This window comes from Copidosoma floridanum, unplaced genomic scaffold, assembly GCF_036245765.1.
Source record: "Copidosoma floridanum isolate Cflo_tuat_1 unplaced genomic scaffold, Cflo_Japanese_pri ptg000020l, whole genome shotgun sequence".
Classification (NCBI taxonomy): domain Eukaryota; kingdom Metazoa; phylum Arthropoda; class Insecta; order Hymenoptera; family Encyrtidae; genus Copidosoma; species Copidosoma floridanum.
In genome coordinates, this window is record NW_028321897.1 from 35310451 (window position 1) to 35330888 (window position 20438).

A 20438-nucleotide genomic window follows, 5' to 3' on the forward strand; every position below is an offset into this window, starting at 1 on the left:
TCAGCAGTGATAAGCAAAGGATCATTATTTTGAAGGTTTAAAATAATACGGTATCGGACAAGTGAGAAAAGAGAGAAAGATAAGAAAGATATCAGAGGAAGAGTGGGTAATACTTATATGTATAAAATTAGCCCTTACTCGGTGATTTATTTATCACTTGACTCGCTAGAGTCTGTAATAATTTTCTTTTTGTAGGGAGGGAGCATCTAAGATACTCTTAACCTATTTGCATGAACTATTTTGTGTTCATTTCCTACTTGTATTTTAACATTACATTTATTTATCACTTCTAGAATTTTATGAGGCCCAGTAAAAAAATTTCCAAATTTAAGCTTTTTAACCCCTTTTAATAAGTAAACGTATTTGCCTACCCTAAAGAATTTTTCGTTTATATTTTTATCATAATATTCTTTATACTTAATTTTCGTTTTAACTAACTTATCATTCGCTAATATTCTAATATTATCAAACTTAGATACTAAATTAATAATATAATCTTGATACGTAGGCATGATCGTCGTTCGTTGATGGTGCAGATGATGGTAACCTTGCAAGTTCTTCAAACACAACTTTGTACGGCACCTGTTCGATCCGTTTTTTAGCAGCTTTGGTGAGTTGAAGGCTCACTTAATGAAGAAAAAAAAAACTTTGAAATCACGTATATACATACAACCAAAATAAAAGGGGTCAACTAATTGATTTTTCGTCGCCCTAATCTTTTTGTAGATGTATAAAAAAAAAAATTTTCTTTTTTTTTACTTAGGAGCTAGTTGTTTGGCTATCGGCATTTGCACTAACCGGCACACAACTTAGCGTTACTTGATTTTTTTAAGTAGAGGCTAATTTTTTGGCCATCGGCATTTGCACCAACCAGCACACAACTTAGCGTTGCTTGATTTTCTTAAATAGAGGCTAGTTGTTTGGCCATCGGCATTTGCACCAACCGGCACACAACTTAGCGTTGTTTCCTTTAAATTATTTTTTTAATTAAATTTTGTTTTCACCACCTGCTTGGCCATCAATATCCGGATTAAACGGCACGCAATAGTGGGTTTTACGCGAAAAGAAAAACGACTATTGGGGGATGTTTAAGAATTAAGTTTAAAAATATTATTACTTACTTTTATTAAAAAGAAGAAGAAAAAAAGGGGGGTACAAGTGGCTCTCGAGGCCAGATCCGGGTGGCTGAATATAATTTAAATCGAAAGAGTGGATCGGATTCTCCAGGTCACGAATAAACTTCGACCGGATTCTCCAGGTCGTGTATTCTAGTCTGGCTACTGCTCTCGGTGTTTTACCCAGCTGGCCTGACCATTGAATGCATGGACCGGGTTCTCCAGGTCGTATGCCTTTAGTCTGGCTACTGCTCTAGGTATACACCCAAGCTGGCCTGACCATTGAACGAATTTTTTTGAGACTGAGCTGCTCATGTAGGAGGCCATAGGCTTATATAGCCGAAGATCTTGCCTCCTTATCATTGCCACTACGGCCAGAGACGACGAGACTCATATAGGTTCTTAGAATTAGTCTGCATCATTTCGAGGGAAAGATTTCCTATATGCTTTCCGTCTTTCTTTACATATGCTGTTTTAGTTTTGCGGTGTCGCTGACTTGCTAAAGAAAATAGTATAGTAACGATACTGGTCCACGTGCTTGCTTATCGAAATTAGGTCGTGTTACAGTTCACGTTATTTTTCGGCTTGGCGTCTCTGAGTATTGTAAGTGTTAGGGAAAGAAAGTAATAGAAGTGTAGCATGCTGTTGTCAAGTCACGTTGCATGAACGCTGGCCAATGTGTAGATCAACATCCTGGCTCGAGCGTCGGCTAATTTACGAATGGTTAAGACACAGAAGAGGGAAAGGATGGAAAATTGTTAAATTTCATCAGGCGATGTCGATGCATAAGGAGGGAGGGAGATGTAGACTAGTTCTTCTTTGTCTTACTCGGTCTCTCCTTATATGTGTGTCACGAAGCCTTAGCTTCGGTACTTGGTGTATGTGTGAGTGCATGTCATTAAACTTGATACGAAAACGCGGCTTTACGAGGAGGATAAGAAGAGGAGGAGAGGAAAAAGAAGGTACGTCGAGCGCAGCCTCGATGTAAACTAGGTTCCACTCCGTGTGCGCATCCAGCAAGAGCAAGCACAGAGTCCCTCAGGCAAGCCCTCGGGCCTGAAGCTTGCCTTTATGACATGCGGAAACAATGGAAAAACGACTTTTTTTTGACACAATAATATTTCTGATAAAATATTTATCGATGATGTCGAATATTTATTTAATGCCTGATTTTGTACCGACTCATTATATAATCGTATACAAATATTAATAAAGGAAAAAAAATTTTGTTACAATCAAGTATGTGACTAAACCGACTCCACACTAATAGAATAAAATATAAGGATGTATTTTGTTACTGGTAGAAACTTAGTATTTAATTGATTTTTATCACTAGCATATAATCAGATAAACAAACGTGTTTGATAAGTAATACGTTTTTTTAACCATTCATAGAATGTTTAAGTTTTTAAACTTCTAATATATTTTTTTTTCGTTTGCGTTAAGAATGAAATCGTTTGTTTCAATTATGTTATTAAGTTAACATCTTGTGATTTCGAGTGAATGTTTCAGAATTGGCTCAAAATAAAATTCTGCCCTCTACTGAGTTAATTCACCAATTTTGAGCCAAAAATATCAAGTATCGCCATTGTTACGGGCTGCTCCGTAAAATATGCATTTTCTTTAAACTTCTCATTGTAGATCTAATAATTTTAAAAACAAAATTTTTAAATCATGTACTTAGATAAATTTTCCCGCCTTTTTTAATGGTAATAACTGTTTTACTATATCTGCACAGCTACAGTGAAAAAAATTGATTTTGTTTTTTTAAAGAATTTTTAGTATTACCCCATCATGTTAGCCAAAAATCCGAGTTAAATATCAGAAAAACAGAAAATTTTACGGAAAAAACTATAATCAAAAGTGGGAGTTTGCATTGAAACTCAGGTAAAAAAATTAAATTTTAAACGTTGAGTAAATGTACTATCCAAGTTTTTAAATTGACACTAAATTTTAATTTCTAATTTTCTCCACACAACTTACTTGCATTATTATTTCACACCTGCCTAAACAATTTTTTTTCTATAGTTTATAATCAATAATAACACCAGAATTATGCACAAAAATGTATCACTTGTAATTAGATCTCGATAGTTAAAAATTAATGTTATTTAATTTAGACTACAATTTTATTACTAAGGTTTTAATTTTGAAATGGTTATGACAGTAAAATTTTTATTGTTTTTACCAGACATAGACGTGGGATAACTTAACGTACCTTCAGTAGTCTTTAGATGTAAGAATCTTTTTTTTTTTTTTTAATCAGAGAGCGTCATGTACTCGTCTTGTGGCATAAAAATAATTTCAACATTTTTCATCATATCTTCAGCCCACTTATGTAAAAACACAAAGTACAAAATAGTGTGATTTCTTACACTAGCTCTTGATGCATTGCTCTTATTTGTTGCTTCTAATCCATCACAAAGCTCTTTTCTATGCACAGTAGCAAAAAAGTGCCACTCTGCAAGGATACCGCAATCTTCATGATGCACTGATAGATTTAAAAAAACTTTTCTATTTTTAAAGTGATGTGGAGCGCCATCAGAAAAATAAGATATCCTACAATTCTATGTAAACTTACTTTTTGAACAACTGATTATTTTTGTTTGAAACGTGTAGACAGAAACAGTGTTAAGTGTATGACAATCTGAAAGAAAAATTATGCTAACATTTTCGAGATCACCATTTTGTTTGTAGTGAATTGTTGATGGAAGGTTGAGCTGTTTCTTGACAAAGAGACACATCATTTTTGGAGAAATTAAGTACAACAAGAAACTCACTTTTTTTCCAAGTTATTTATAAAACTAACAAAATTTATTTAGTGATTTCAAAACAAAGTCGCAAGGCAACAATTGCTCTTAACGCTTAATCAAGCTCTCTATAAGATCTTTAATATTACATTTTACTTCCAGTAGTGTACAACGTCTTTTAATACACCAAAATTTATGTGAAATTTTGATCATTAATGAATTAGCAAAAACTTGCTGTAATTGTTTGCTTGAATCGTCGATTGGTGAGCAGTTTTCCATTTTTGAGAAAAAAACTCTCCTGTCAGACCAATGCACACGAGTTTCAGCAGCAACTTCATGGATATCGATTTCTCATCACCTGCAACGTCAATACATTAGTAAGTTTTAAGCAAAGAAAATAATTTACTTCCTAAAAATAATAATTAACTCTGAAAAATTAATGAAACAGTCAACATCTCTTTTTTAATTAGTGGATAAATTGTTAATAAATCAAATTTTAATCAGTAGATATTTTTAATAGATATTTTTAGTGGATATTATTAGTCCAGATATTTTTACATAGTATTTTATTTTAATCCATTATTCGTAAGGAAAATTGTTATTTTAAAAAACAAATTTCTAAAAAATTTTTATCTTTCAACATTAATTCAACATTTTGATGATTTGTGCAAACACACTGTGTGTGTCACTACTTCCAGCCAAAGCGCAATGTTGCGGTCTTGAAAGAGAAAATGATGTTAAACTTATCTTGTAATCAGGATATTCTACTTTAAATTTTTTAAACAATTCCTTCAAATTCATCAACATGAACTCCTTTGGTACTAAATATTTTTCTCTAGTTGAATCTTTAACAGATTTGACATCTTTTTTCCAGGTTTCTGACAATTTATGTCTTCTCGTTTATAAAAATTAGCTTTTTTTTTTATTTCACTACATTTTTTTTTTTGTTTTGTATTTTATAAAAAATATCAACATAATATCAACAAAACTTTTTCTATTTCTATTGCTTTCGTATTTTGAATTAAACTTGGTCCAACTTAAATATTTCTCTAATCTTCAGTTCACCCGATTTTTTGGTGAAATACCAAATAAGAAATTCATTATTGTCCTAGAAGTAACAATAAAGTAGAAAATAAAAATTTCCAAATAATGAGATTAAAGTATGATATATGAATTATTATCATTAGTTATTATATATTTACCTGTCAGTTTCTGATTCAATAAGGTCTTTAATATTTTTAATGATATCATTAAAATTTACTACTTTTTTTTTATTTTTTTACTTAGGGTAATCATCAAAATTTTTTTTAAATTATGATCTTACTTCTGTTATGACTTTAAAAATTTCTTCTGGCGTGAGACTTTGTATTACATCTGCAAGATTTTCATGATTATTTTTAAATAAAATACATTGTGTAACTTATCGAAAGAGAAATTTTTATTACAAGAGGGCTAGTAACATACAAGTGCGCGCAATCAAGTGCGTTCTATTTTCACTAAAACACGTCATGGGATATTAATCACTTTTTAATCTCTAAATAAACACGCAAGCAAGTACTTACATTACGACCTTAAGTGATGAAAATTTTATTTGTTTTGATTAAAGATCTTACTCAAATTTTTGTACTGGAGAGATAATGAAAAAGTTTCCGTTGGTTGCGTTGTAGCATCGGTGTATCCACATTAATTTTTTTTCCCCCTTTCTTCAAAACTTTCCGTGCCGATTTTCGAACCCTAAACGCAGGGGCCAATGTGCATCTGAAAAAAGGTGAATCACCTGCAAGATTGCTCGTAGCTAAGGTACTACGACCATGCATGACTCACATACATGCACGCTGACCCATGCTGACCGGAAAATAAATCAAATGAAATACTTTTCAAAGCGTAAAATAATAAAATAACTTTAAAGAACTAACAAATGCAAAAGGCTAGCTAGGAACAGTTGCGCCGGTAGATAAGAACTAAAACAAGTAGACTAATATAAAGTTAATGTATAGTTTATAAGCAATTACAATATGAATAATAATATTAACTACTGTAAACCTAACAAAGCGACATTATTAGTTTTTTGCTCGTTCTTAATACATGAGTTGGCAAGCTACCCTCTAACACCATAGAATTTTTATACCAGTCGCAAAAACCTAATTTTTGTAATCCGGACAAATTTTGCTACTTTCAATACTTTCAATATGTAAAGGAAAGCGGAAAGGTTGAGTCAACAGTCAACAACAGCTCCTTCCGCTTTTTCTGACTCAGATATGTCGAGAGAGAGAGGTCGTACGACCGAGCCAATATAAGTAACGGAATTTTAAAGTCCCCAGGGCACCACGTGCCGACATCCTCTCCAAAGAGTAAGCAAAAGAGGAAATGAGAATTGATCCCACTACTAACATTTCAAAATATATTCGTAGCTAACAATAAATTAAAAGGACCGACAAACTTAGTTAAGTTAACAAACAATTGGTCACGACAATTACCTGATTAGTGTTTGGACCACAACTACAGCTGCTTCAGACTTGAATGGTTAACCTCTGTTAACAATTACGCTTTTCGACTATCAACTTGTTCGATTAATGTATCTGGCAACTCTAGCAACTATTGTAATTAATAATGTGTAAAAATTATTATTACTTACCCTATTATCAATATAGCAACGCAGTGAACGATTATTCAGTCAACACCTACATCAAATATTGGGCGATTTTCACCGCTCTTTTTGCAATAAATTTAATTGAATAAACGAAAAATGCTTAGTCTAAGTAAATTCTAGCAATATCTTATCTTAAGGTTAATATTAAATAACATGGGAAAATCTGTAAAATCTTGATGTAAAAGAGAAAGGAAGGGTGCAAGTAAGTGAATCACCTTCCCCTCTCTTGACGCATGTAGAAAAGCTAGCCAAAGGTGGGAAGTGCCAATTTTGAGTTACTAAACTAGAGCAACTCCAGCCAATTAGATCTTCGGCTATTGTCTTTTCCCCCAAAATTTTCGGTGGCAAGCTTTCCTGCGTCGTTTTCCAGCCAGCGCGTGGTCGAGATCCACTACTACTTGTAAAAAGGGCCTGAAGGCACAGAAAAAACACAGTTTTAATTTCACCCTCAAACGGTTGACTAGGTAGCTAGAGTCCGCCTCTGCTATCTCACGGTCCTCCACGAGTGCGGTTTCAAATCTTCGATCTCGGGCACCCCGCGCTGGTTCACTCCGCTGTATATTTTAAACCAGAAATAAAAGTAAGTCAAATTGTAATACTAAAGTAAAAGTCTTTTTTCCTTTTTTTCTCTCGGTTTCAACGCGGACGTGTTTTGTTAGAGTTCGAAATTCGGTATCGGTAAATATCACGTTACGAAATTAAATAGACGAATTACTCCTCACGTTAAGTCTAGGGCAATCACATTTACTCCGGATGGTACTGGTGGATCCTAGACCGGTTGCGGACTAAAACCATTTTACCCCCTTGCGTAACCTCTAGAGTGTAACTAACTTTGCTCGTTACGGTACTGGTAACCTCTAGATCGCGAACGGGATACGGTTTGACACATCACACCAGGCATCCTCGATAAATCCGCTCGCCGCGAACGAGTGCATCGCATTATTAATCGACAACCGCGTCGATTTAATCAAAACGGTCGTCCTCACCCCCTTTCAAATACTCAGACAAGAAAAATAACTACCCTTTAGCCCCGCGTCCCACCTACGCGCCCAGTGCGAGTCCCGAGTCATTAAGCGAAAGCTTAGGCTCAAATAATACGTTGCACCGATGTAACAGCGTCAAGAATTCATATAAAGATTGACTTTCAAGAGTTTGACTTTCAGTCAACATTTTTTGTGATTGACTATCTGAAGATTTGCCCTCAGATATCAGTTATTTTTCTCAAATCAGTCTTACTTAAATAATCTAACATATATTGAATTGTTTGTTTACAATTTTATATAACCATTCCAATATAAGTTAACTGTAACTGAATGTATGGATGTACATTCAATGTAACTGATGTACTGTTAACTTTACGAAATGGATTAAGACATTTTTTACGAGACGGCATAATGCTAGAGCAATTTTTAAAGATAACACTTTTGAAAATAAAATACCGCTTTTTTTAGTACGGAAATCAGCATTTAGGTAGAGGTAAACGATAATGTCGCATGTCGCAGCACCTGTATGGTGACGTGTATGATAAGTCTGCAGAAAAAAGTAACTAAGTGGCAAAAGAGCCACCTACAATTAGTAAAAAGTACTACTGAAAGAGCGCAATTTTTTTTAATTTAAAAAATATATTCAAGTTTCATTTTTCAGTTTTATAATGAACTATAAAGCATATAATAAAATAAGACGTCCAATGATAGTTAGTTAATAATTCAAAATAACGTCCAATAACAGTACTGTCAAATTTTGTATTTATTAAAAAACAAAACGACGTTTTGGTCGTTTAGACAATGTCCCGGGCCTCATCAGGTACAAAAATGTATGAGTAATAAAAATTCTTTACAATACAAATTTCGGTTAACATAATAAACGCAAATACTTTTAGAGAAAATCTATTTATAAAATAATCTTTCAGGAAGGTGTGAAATATAAATGCGAATAAGTTGTTGAGTGGGGAAAATACGAAAAAAAAAGTTAGTTGCAATTAAAAACTTGAATACTACGTTTACTCAAAGTTTAAAATTTAATTTTTTTACCCGAGTTCCAATGCAAATTCCAACTTTTAATTATAGGTTTTTTTTTGTAAAATTTTCCGTTTTTTCTGATGATAAACTCGGATTTTGGCTAACATGATGGAATAATACTGAAAATACCTTTTTTTTCAAGAATTAATTTTTCTTACAGTAGCTGTGCAGATGGAGTAAAACGGTTATTACCATTAAAAAAAGAGGGAAATTTGACGTAGGTACATGATTCGAAAATTCTGTTTTAATATTATTAGATCTATAATGAGAAGTTTTTAAAAAATGCATATTTTACGAAGCAGCCCAATAGTATGGCGGTACTTGATATTTTTGGTGAAAAACATATGGATTACCTCAGTAGAAGGTAGGGAATATGTGGTTAAATTTTGAGCCAATTCTAAGACATCGACTTGAAATCGCCCTCAAAACTTTTTTACTCTGCCCAAATTCATGTAAAATGATTATCGATGAAACATATTTGCTGGGGTAAAAAATTGTGGCGGGTTAAAGTTTGGATTTTTTTGAAAAAGTATTGATCGTAATGATTTACGTATTAATTGAAAATCATTTGTAACTTTTCATATGACCGTCATTTTAACTTTATCGAAGGTTAAATTATAATACTTAAAACACGCTTTATTTTAATCACCGTTGAAGTCTAAAATATTGGTCTATTCAAAATTTACAGCTAACGTTGGCTATTAATTAAATCGCATAACTAAATCACGCTTCTGTCAATTTTTTCTAAAATTACTTACTCGCCATTAATTTTTATTTCATCGAAGTTTTTAGTACTAGTAGGTGACAATTGACATTTTAAGTATGAAATATGATTTTAACAACAAATATTTTCTTGAGTCTTGATCTTGACGGTTCTAGAAACAATTGAAAACAGGCTGTAACTTTTGATATGGCTATCACTCTGTAAAAATTGCACAGTATATGATGCATAATATTGTATATATATTGAGTGTAACTAAATAATCAGTATGTTAACAGAAAAGTGACTTACTAAATAGAGCACCGTAGTATGTTGACATGTAATGTAGAAAGTTTTCAGTTAGAAATTTTACATTTTGTTTTCTCAGAACAAAAATCTTCTTATTAAAAACATGTTTGTTCGGAATTTATACAGTTTATTTTGTCAAATAATAAGCTGTAAAAATTAAAAAAAATATAATCATGCTAAAAAGTACCGTGCGTTCCGTATGCCATAAAACAATCGTTGGCTGTAAGGGGCCGTTAATTTGCAGTTTCTCCCGTATAGCTTACGAACAGGGCTATTTTTTAAAGCTGTTAAGATTCCAAACTTCCAAGAAATATAAATTTAAAAAAATTGTTTTTTCTCTTATATCACAACTTTATTACCAGAGCAACTAAGTCCTGGAGCTTAATCTCTACATTTTTTATCGCCACAAATATACAAATACATATTCTACCTAATCAAAATTCTAGAAGATTCAAGAGATTACTATAAGGGTTAAAGAAAAAAATTTATCTCTCACTTAATCAATTCTTTAAATTTCGATTTTGATCCTGCTTCAATCTCCATAAATATTCAGCGTCATTTTCTAGACGCCTAAAATTTTATTCATAAGATGCATTTGAAGTTTTCCTTCCAATTCGACTTCGTGCCACTTTTGGCATAGTTAAGGCTTTTGTAAGCCCTATAGGCTTTTTTTTCAACTTTATTAGGTTGTAATATATATATATATATATATACATGCATGCGCGCGCGCGTGTGTGTGTGTGTGTGTGTGTGTGTGTGTGTTGGCAAGGTAGTTCAATGTCCCGTAACCCTAAAAAGAACCGGTGAGCTTCTTAAGTAAACTCTTTCTTGACTCAAATTTCCAGCAAACGTGATCGCCCATATACCTCAGGATGATCTTCTCTGGTCTGATATTGTAGCACCACACTGACCGGAAAAAAACTACAACGTTTGAAGCTTTGGAGCTTGTTGTTTCTCTTTCCCAACACCTCCTGGTGTAACGTCGAAGACGTTAGTGTCTAAAGCAACTTCTTTTTTTGCAGACTCAATTGTTTTGGTGATCTAAGGTAGGGACATTAGTTCGTGATGCTTGCCCGTTGGAGACTGTCCTGTTGGCTCAAGTTTATTTTTCCTTTGTGGCTGTTAGGTTCTTTCAGCGCAGACCTTGGATAGGATCGGTGATTTCTGGTTGAATGCTTAGCTTAGGGTCGAGAGGGTAATATAGGGTCGATGGTCACCGGGGTTCCCAAACTTGCAACGAACAACTCCACTCGTGACGTCTGCCGGTGAATGACTGACTTGGTTTAATAGTGGTCGGCTTTACATAGTCTTTCAGTCGATGAATCGTTTCCTGAAATGGTAGTAAAAATGTCTTTGTTGGCAAGGTAGTTTAAACTTAGGTGGCCTTTAAAAGAACTGATAAGATTCATAGTTGAGTGGGGAACGTAAGTACTTATAATGGCTTTAAAAAGGGCCAGGGGTGAAATTTTCAGTTATTCCTTTTATTATTATTCTTGATGATGGTGAGCCAGCTACGGGTAGTTTGACTCTTATCCTTAGAGTCTCTGTGTAAGGAGACCGTACTCGAGGAAGGTACGCCACTGACCAAAGAATATCTTGTCTTTAGGTCGTTCCCCAGATAACCAACCACTTATCGTTAGTTAGAAAAGTGGGCCTAGATAATACCGTCTCTGTAGGTATGCCGTTGGGATGACCACTAAGAAGGAGGCCGTTGTGGCTACCTGTACTCTTCAGGGCTGTCATCCCTGGCTTGCAATGGAAGTAAAAAATTCTCTGACGGCTCCAGGACAGATGGTTAAACAGCCACAAAACTCTCAAGTGTTGGAGCAGGATATGCTCTGGCTAGACATGTCTCCTGGTATCCCCCCTTCCCTCGGAGACTTTGACGTTCTAAACACCTATTTTTCCGTGGCACTCGGTTATCTTGGCGATCCGGGGTAAAAACCAATTTATTCCGATGGCTCATGAAAGAAAAGTGTCATCGGTAGCCGGGATGCCCAGCTGAACGACTAACTCTGTTCTTGGTGTACTGCCGATGAATGACTACGATAATCGACAACTTGACGGGGCATCTTACAACCACTCTTCACTATATTTGATTGCGGGTGGCTTCAATTTTACCTCGACGGCACCTAGCGGATCTTACTGCACTTAAAGGAAAAAATAGCTCATTTCAGCAAAACTTTGTACTCATCCATCACCATTGTTATTAACTTTTTCAAGAAAAAAACTATGCGAAAACTATTTCAGAATCATCAAAAATCAGTATGCAAAATTTCAGCAAAACTGGTTCAGTAGTTTTCACGGTTAGCGATTACAACGGTTTTAGCGACTTTGCTTTATATATTAGTAAGATTTCTACTAGAACTAGTTTCAAAAATACGATATACCGGTGAGATTGGTGGTTAATAGATAAACATAATTATTTTTGATGGCTTTGAAAGGGGGTAAAGGTGATTGTTCACGTCAGTTTTTTATCATGCTTAATGACGAAAAGTCGGCTGCTGGTCGATGAGGTAAAAAACAACACCTAGCATTGTGTCAATGGCGCAGATCTGCCACTATACCTGGCCTACTGTTTCAGAAAGAGGTTTCTCAGCGGCTCCTAGTAAATTTCAAAAATAGCTTCAACGCTCTTAAACGTTAGAGCTGCTTGTTCTGTTATCCATCGCTTCCTGGTGTTACCCTGGAAACGTTGGCATTTAGAACGCCATTTTTTGTGGCACTTGGTCATCACCTTGGTGGTCCGAAGTAAAGATCGGTGTATGTCGCTTTCCCATTAGATACTGTCAGAATCGAGAAGGTGGTTGTAGGTTGTCAGTAGTCAGGGTACCCAGCTGTCCAACAAACAGCTCCGTTTTTGACTTTTGCCAGTGAATGACCATGGCAATCGACTTTTTTCTCGGGACTATTATTACCACATCACCAGACTTATTAATTTCAAAGTACAGGTGGACGACATTACCCACCGGATCCCTATACTCAATTATGGTGAAAAGTTTGAGCCCAGTTGTTTACTTGAAAGTGCACTACAGCGGAATTCAACACATGCGCAACCACCGTTAAAACTGTAAATGAGAGTTATTTTACCATCAGATGGCGATAGTGTGCCCATGTAACATTTCCACAACTATAACTGTGTATGCATTCAATATATAGATAATGTTCTGTAAAAAACTTACATTGGCACACTATCGCCATTTGGCAATATAATAACCCTCATTAATCAGTGATACTTGTATTTATAAACGCAACACTTACAATGCACTTCGAATTTTAAATATTACACCAATTGAGAAAAAAAAAGACTAAGCAAAAACCATGTAGGAAGTCTCAAGATCCAGTGTCTAAAATTTCAGCAAAATCGATCAAATAAATTTAGCGGTAAGCAATTACGTTTTTGGGTAATCATGGTGAGAAAATTATTGTCAAAGTTACGGCAAGTATTTTTTTTACGGGAGGGGTTCTTTTTTTGGAGATCGATTTTCAGGTTAACTATAAATAAATTTTAACCTTGCCGCAAATGGTACTCCCAGGTGGAAATTTTCAACTGTCAATATAGCTAAAAAATAGCTGATGTAGCTGTAATCATGTGTTCTTTAACTGTTAATTGTGGCTGAAAATTTCAGTTGTAAATGTATGTGCGTTTACTTGGTCAAAAACTATATATGCGTACGCGTTAATGTACATAAATTGAGTATCCTTGTGGGATGTTACTGGGACTAAGCTAATTAATAAGCTTTTTAAGTTGATAAAATAAAATAATGTTACTATCTAAAATTATAATAAATTAGCTGTGTCTCACACTTTAGATATTATTGTCACTAAAGTAACAGAATTGAAGGCAATTAAATCCATGTACGTTTACGTAAACGCATATACAATTTTTGACCGGGTAGACGCACATAAATTTACACAAAAAAACATATGAATACAGCTAAACTTATAGCTGCTTTTTAACTACATTAACGGCAAAAAATTTTCACTTGGGCTGTTAAAAGATCCTGTATCTAATTATGTCAAGTCTGTCTCAAATTTTTAAAAAGAAAAGCTGTGTTCACATCTAATATACTGAAGATATCAATAGCCGTATCCGGATGACGATACCGAAACTAAGGAGTTAAGTAGAAAATCCGTAGACAGAGCTAATCAAGTGAGTGAAGTGCGTCATTTACTTGGCTGTTTATTCTTGTAATGGGAAAAATATTAATAAACTGATATTTATTTGGGCCGACACGCTATAATTTGAAAGAACTAAAATAGAAATTTTGGAGATTTGTACAGTATTTTTCATAAAAATAGTTCAATTAATTACGCATGTCTTTAAAGCTGTTATTATGTTCTTTACTATAGCTTATGTTAAAAAACATTTTTGAAACTTACATATCTTAATAAACAAGTACCGATACATTACCTTTGAAAAATTTTCTATAACATAAAAACAATTCATGTATAACATATTTTTAAGTCAAGAAAAGTTAGATACGTTAGTGGCGATACATTTTCTCCTCTAAAGTATTTTTGAACAATTGAAAAAAATTAAATTTGTTTTTAATTTTCAGTTTTCAAAAATTGTTCAAAAATACTTTAACTCTCCAATTTTAATATTATCATCTAGATAACAGTGCCCAAGGCTGTTGTAAGATCTACTTTTAATTAATTAGACCTACACACAACTTTTTTTTTTTAATTTCAGACAGCCCAGTCTGTAGAATTTGAAAGCGATGTACCTGCAAGACAGTCTGCAGGATAATTAGCTACGGGACAACTTCTTGTTCTATTTGTCTATTAGTCTATATTAAGGCTATGCATAATTGTTTGGTTTTCCCGCGCCACACGCCCACGCCAGCGCCACCATCGCAGCGACGGAGCCTGTCGAGACTGTGAAAAAAGAGTGGAGAGCTCTGCAAGAAGCACCGAGAGAGCCGACAGCGTGTCAAGAGGAGAAACGTCGTGATTTTCTATAATACCTGTACCTTTCAGTTTCTTACTATTATTATTGTCTCTCGAGGGTCGAGCGCGACCCTGCTTTGATTGGTGCTTCGGACGGTTTAACCACCTGTATAAAACACAAGTAAGTTGTTCAATAAAGTGTGTTCTGAGTTTCAATATAGGCGATCATTGCGCCCACGTGCATCTCATCCTCCCCCCATATCCGGTCAGTAAGCTCAAGCAGATTTTATGAACAATAATATTAATCACATGGCACTTTTTAAATACCAACAAAACTCTATTGGACTTAAGTATTACAAAAATACTTTAGATCTACACGACGTATCAGATATCTTAATTCCTGTGAGAGTTGGGCATGATTTTTTTTTACCATTCCCAGGCCTCAGCTCTTGGTCTATTAAACATCTACGCTCCACGGCCCTACATTTGGAGTGGAGAGGGCACTAGGCATGGGGTTAGGAAGGGTAAGTTGTAAAAAATACTAAATTATCTTACATTTACAAAATTAACGTATTTAATTATGGAAACAGTGTAGTATAAAAAATACTGGCTCTTTTGTGAGTTTTACTCGCTCGTTCACGTTGTACAAGATTATAAAATTTTGTTCACTCTGAACCGATACGGAGGCTGCAGCAAATATATGACAAAAATTCTTGCATGTAAACAAACGGCTTGGAGCATAGGTACATACATGCTTGGTCGCTTCGAGCAGCAATTTAAAACAACAACGCCATCTGCAGGGGAAAAGTTGTCGTTACTTACTAACAAGAATACACAGAATCTTATGGACAATGATCTTTTACAAGCGTTTATTTCAACAATAATGTATATGACACAACTGATGTAACTTCTTTGGGTGTTAAGGGTATTCAGTACATCGGCCGGAGTTTCTACTTTACCAACTTTTCTATTGTTAGAAATTATGGTTAATAACTAATTATCTAGCTGTTTAAATCCAAAATAAGGAGAGAAGAGCCTCCAAGCTGGCATTTTGTGGAATCAATTGAGCCCAAATTCAATGCAATCCGTTGCAAATTAAGAGGGAAAAGTTACATTTCCTGATCATAAAAGAGTGTGTCAGTGTGCATAATCTGAAATGTAACTTTTTTCAAAAAGTAATGCATTGAATTATCTGAAAATTTGACAGAGCCTCTAGAATAAAAAGGTGAACACTGCTCTTTTCGTAGTTTTGCAGTTGAGTTTTAAAAATTTGATATTTATCGTAAACGGCATTACATAACCTATAAATCTGCATATGTTGAGTAAGTTCATAATTTAAACTGTATATTTTCAAAAAACATTAGAAGACCGGTGTTTCTTTTTATTTTAGAGGCTCTGTCAAAATTTTAGATTATTCAATGCATTACTTTTTGAAAAAAGTTATATTTCAGATTATGCACAGCTTGGGGGCTCCTCTCCTTATTTGGGATTTAAACAGCTAGATAATAAGTTATTAACCATGATTTCTCCCAATAGAAAAGTTGGTAAAGTAGAAACTCCAGCCGATGTACTGAATGCTCTTAAGTATATATACTTCAGAGATGAAAAATACCTATTTAAGAGTGTATTAAAAAAAAAAAATTTTTCTTCTGATATGCTTGAATTTTGTGAGTGTATATTGTAGTTTTTCTTAAATATCAAGTCATTTCGTGGAGTACTTTTAAACCAGCGCATTACAAAGTAATATTTATAGTAAAAACAGTAATAAATTAATACATGCTTACTCATATATTATATTCATTTCATACGAGAAATTGATATTTTTTCATGAAAGTATACAAAAAAGCATTATTTTCTATTAATATGCCACTTAATACTTCAAAAACACTCATTTTAGTTGTTCAATATATATTATTATTGAAATAAACACTTGTAATATATTGCTGTCTATAAGATTCTGTGTATCCTTGTTAGTTAGTAACAACATATTTTCCTCTACAGATGGCGTTGTTCCAAATTGCTGCACGATGCGAATAGTTGCTCATGATTGGCAGGTTGAATAAAAGAAATTATACGAGGGGATCGGCGTTCTATCTAGCCTGCCTACCACAAGCAGCCATGTGATGATATGTGATATCATGCCTCAGTTTACATACAAGAAATTTTGTCAAATATCTGCTACAGAGGGTGCATTGCCTCTGCATCGGTTTATAGCGGATACAGATACTAGATTTATTCAAGCCCCTTTTGGTTCAGTTTGGTTCTCTTAGCAAGATATACTTATATATACAACACCGGTTCTGTTTGGTTCGCAATTTCTAAGTACCAGATCGGAAATAGCCTATGGTGACTATACGGCCTATTACGGATACCGTGATGTCCGGATACAGCCAGTATACGTTTACTTAACGGTACCGTAAAGTTTTGTTACCAGGATCGTGTACGGGCTGTATACGGAAACCGTATATATCATGAGCTATATGGTGCCCGTGAGGCAACATATAGTTATAGCATGGAGCGCGCGGTGGCTCAGTCGGCTAGGTCGTGGATCGGCACGCGGGAGACCACGGTTCGATTCCCAGCCAGTGCAACTTTTTCGGGCACCCGATCAAAAAAAATTGGTCGGCCAACGTTCGGCCCGTCGACGGTTGCCACACAGCCATCTGCGGGCCAAGTGTGATAGCCGATTCGGTTCCAATTCGGCTTGTGCGCAAATTTGACATGTGGCCCGACAGTAGGCAGCCAAACATTCGGTAGCCGAAGTAAGCCTGAAGACTGCCCGAACGCAGTGTGCCGAGAGAAGTGGTATACTATCTATAGATGAAAACACACTTTAGCTAGACCGATAGAAAATCCTCTAAATCTCAAAATTGATTTCCAAAGGGATCTTAATAAAGATCTTATGAATTATCGAAAATTATGTTCAAGCTTTAAACTTTTACTTTTTTGAAATTCATAATGTAAGTGATAAGTGGTTGTAATTACCAGGTAAAAATTTTAAGTAACGTAACAGTTAACTTGATATATAAGATCTGTTTTTTATTACTGTTCAGATTTTTGTTGCATAATTTTCATAGGTATTAAGTTTTGATAATTACATACGCTAATTAAAAGTTCAGTCTAGAACCAACATTATGTAATTGACATTGAAATTACATATTTAATCAACACAATAAGTATAACTGCTATACCTAAAATTTTTTTACAACAAAAGACGGAAAATAAATGTTTAGGGAGTTTTATGTAACTTTTCTTGTGCCTTCAAAGATTATGATTATTGTATAGATAGATAAAAATATCGATCAGAACAGCTTAATCATTTCTTAGAAAAAAAGAAACTAAAAATTAATGAAAATTATGTATAAGGATTTTTTCTCTCTCACTTTGGATGTTAATAATTTCTTGGGAGTTTTAGATGTAAGAATTATACTCATATCCTAAGAAATTATTTTATTATTATAAAATTCCGAAATGGCTATACTAACGATAAGTATCGGCTTATGAAATTGATTGATATAATTAGTATTAAAAAATTGTATTTCGATGTATAGGGAAAAAAGGGGTTTGGTAATATAATTCATAAATTTCAATAAAACATAAATAAAAAGAAAATAAACTAGAATGACGAATCACGTTAAAAAAAAAATTTTGCCGACAGTTGGAATCGATCCTCAGATAGCAAAACAAGAACAGTAGTGGCATAAGCCCTTACTACCTTAGCTGTCGAAACTTCGAGGGAAAGAGATCTTAAAGTCACATATGTTCATCGATAACCTCCGGGGCTTGCCCTACAGTTCATAACAATTATAATGAGGAAAAATAATTAACCAGTGGTTATAGCTGAACTGCCATCCTTAAAAAAATTAGCTGAACATTTTTTCAAAATAATACTAGATTTCAAATTAAGTATTAACGTACAGAAAAAAAAATGTTTTGATATCAAATTCTGTGCATATAACTATGAGCATTTAGTTTCACGATTGTAAGATTGATAGATAACATTCAAGCAAGAGCGAGAGAGCAAGAGTCAGTTAAATATGTATAGCATATACTCGGTTGCAGTCAAAAGAGAAAAACTCATGTCGTCGCTTGCTTTCGCTGTGCGCTCAGATATATAGCTATAGTCAACATTTCCACTCCTCTCCTCGTAGGCACACATTAGGTATACCCCTTCTACGTGTCGCCAAAATGTGCCCCTATATGCTCATTTCCACGCGAATCCACTTCTCTTCTTGTAGGCGCACGCTCGTCGATACGAGTCTCGCACTCTCGAAAAATGTGCGCCTTGGTTCGACGGCTGGCCGCAGCGGGTCGCCCCGATCAGTGGAAAAAAGTTATCTCACGCCGTAGCATTGGCGTTAGCAATCTCTCTACTCATCTCTGCTCAATGCATGTTCAGTAAAAATGATACATGTGTTGATAAAGGAAGTAGGGCTGCTCACGAAAAATGATGTTCCAAATAAAAATAATTAATTTCGCAAAACTAAGACATTTTTGTAGCTTTACAATCCTCTCTTATAAAAAAGGGCGGATGTGTACTTTACGACTCCTTACGAGAAGTTGACTGCAGAACTCGCAATGCTGCCAACACAACAACGCAGAAAATTCTAAATTATTAAGGCAGTAAATTTGAATGTTAATATGCAGTCGGTAATTCTTCTGTCGGTACTTAATAGGAGTTGTTTATTTTAAACACAGCTCTCGAGCGAGCGAAGCTCGCGAGAGAGCCATATTACCAAACTATTACTGTGCGTGAACCATGGGTGAACAAGAAAAAAAAGTTTTACAGGTGGAGGTGAAGCTTTCTTTTGACTCGTCATTAACAGTCAAATTTACCGCATTAGTGATTTTGAATTTCCCGCGCTGTGTTAGATTGGTAGCACTGCAAGTTCTGAAGCTAACTTCTCGTAAGGAGTCGTAAACTACACTTTTACCCAAAAAAGAATGTCATTACATAACTTTTTCAATCCTTTGCCCACCACTCTTGAGCAATCGTGCACCCATATACTAAACGTATAAGCCAATGTTACAATCACAGAAATTTGTTTACCTGAAATTTTTTTTTAAATTCTAATTCAGTAGCTTCTGCCTTTAATTCAGATATTTCTTTGCTTAAGGCATCGGTGATATCTTCATTGACTTCTTTACGTCCTGCTATTACGGCATTTGCCGTTAAATCTGTATCTTCGTAGTTAACAACTGTTTCCTTTTCTAAAATTTGTTCAGTCCCATTATTTTGATCCAGTTTATTTGTGCAGTTTACTCCATTTCTATTGAACTAAAAATATTTTTCTGGGATAATTTAGTTGCCACTTTATATGGAATTTATTTGATACAATTGATCTATATGAAGTGATCAATTTCAAAAACATCACATACTCACGTATTTGAAATCAATTTTATGAACTTCTGAATATTCATTTAAGATATTATAAGCTTCACGTACACAATCTTTTTCTCGATTATTACAAGTACAAAAAAAACCTTGCATTCCACTCTCTAATGACAAGCGTTTTTTGTTTTTAAATTCTTTTCTTTGATTCAAAAAATAATTTTTTTTTTTTTTTGCATCCATACCTAAGGATGTGCTTTTATATAGCATCACGTATAAAGTGGAGCAGGGCACATCCATGAAGGTATAATAAACCAAGAGCTGAGGCCCGAAGCCCGAGCCGAGCCCGAGGGCCGAGGGTCAAAATCATAGACAAATAAGAAGTATAGACTGCTCGTTCTTATGTACGGTGCTGAAACTGAAGCACAAGTAGGAAGAGACACAACATCGAACGTGGGTATCTATCTCTCTCCCACACTGCCAACAGTGGGGGTCAGTGAACTAAAACCAGCTGATGCAACCTCCCCACCGTTTGCAACGTGAGAGAGAATTTGAATTTAACAAGATTTATTTAAATGCCAAGGATGATAGACATCCGTATGGCAGAAGCAATTATAACATAAAAGAAAATAAGAAAAATACATAAAATTACATTGATTTTTTTTTCTTGA

The 20438-nt window shown here is 34.6% G+C and overlaps 1 protein-coding gene across 2 annotated transcripts in view; it reads right to left on the reverse strand.

Moving 5' to 3' along the window:
* The window catches only part of LOC106636380 (THUMP domain-containing protein 1), a 94354-nt gene extending 74336 nt beyond the window's left edge, over positions 1–20018 (reverse strand). For both annotated transcript variants that reach the window (XM_014348769.2, XM_089593810.1), the window contains exons 1-2: positions 19819–20018; positions 19486–19713 (exon numbers count right to left, since the gene is read on the reverse strand). In XM_014348769.2, coding sequence (XP_014204255.2) covers positions 19486–19713; positions 19819–20010 — 420 coding nt within the window. In that variant the 5' untranslated portion in view covers positions 20011–20018. The remainder of the gene's footprint in view (positions 1–19485; positions 19714–19818) is intronic.
* Positions 20019–20438: the final 420 nt, after the last annotated feature.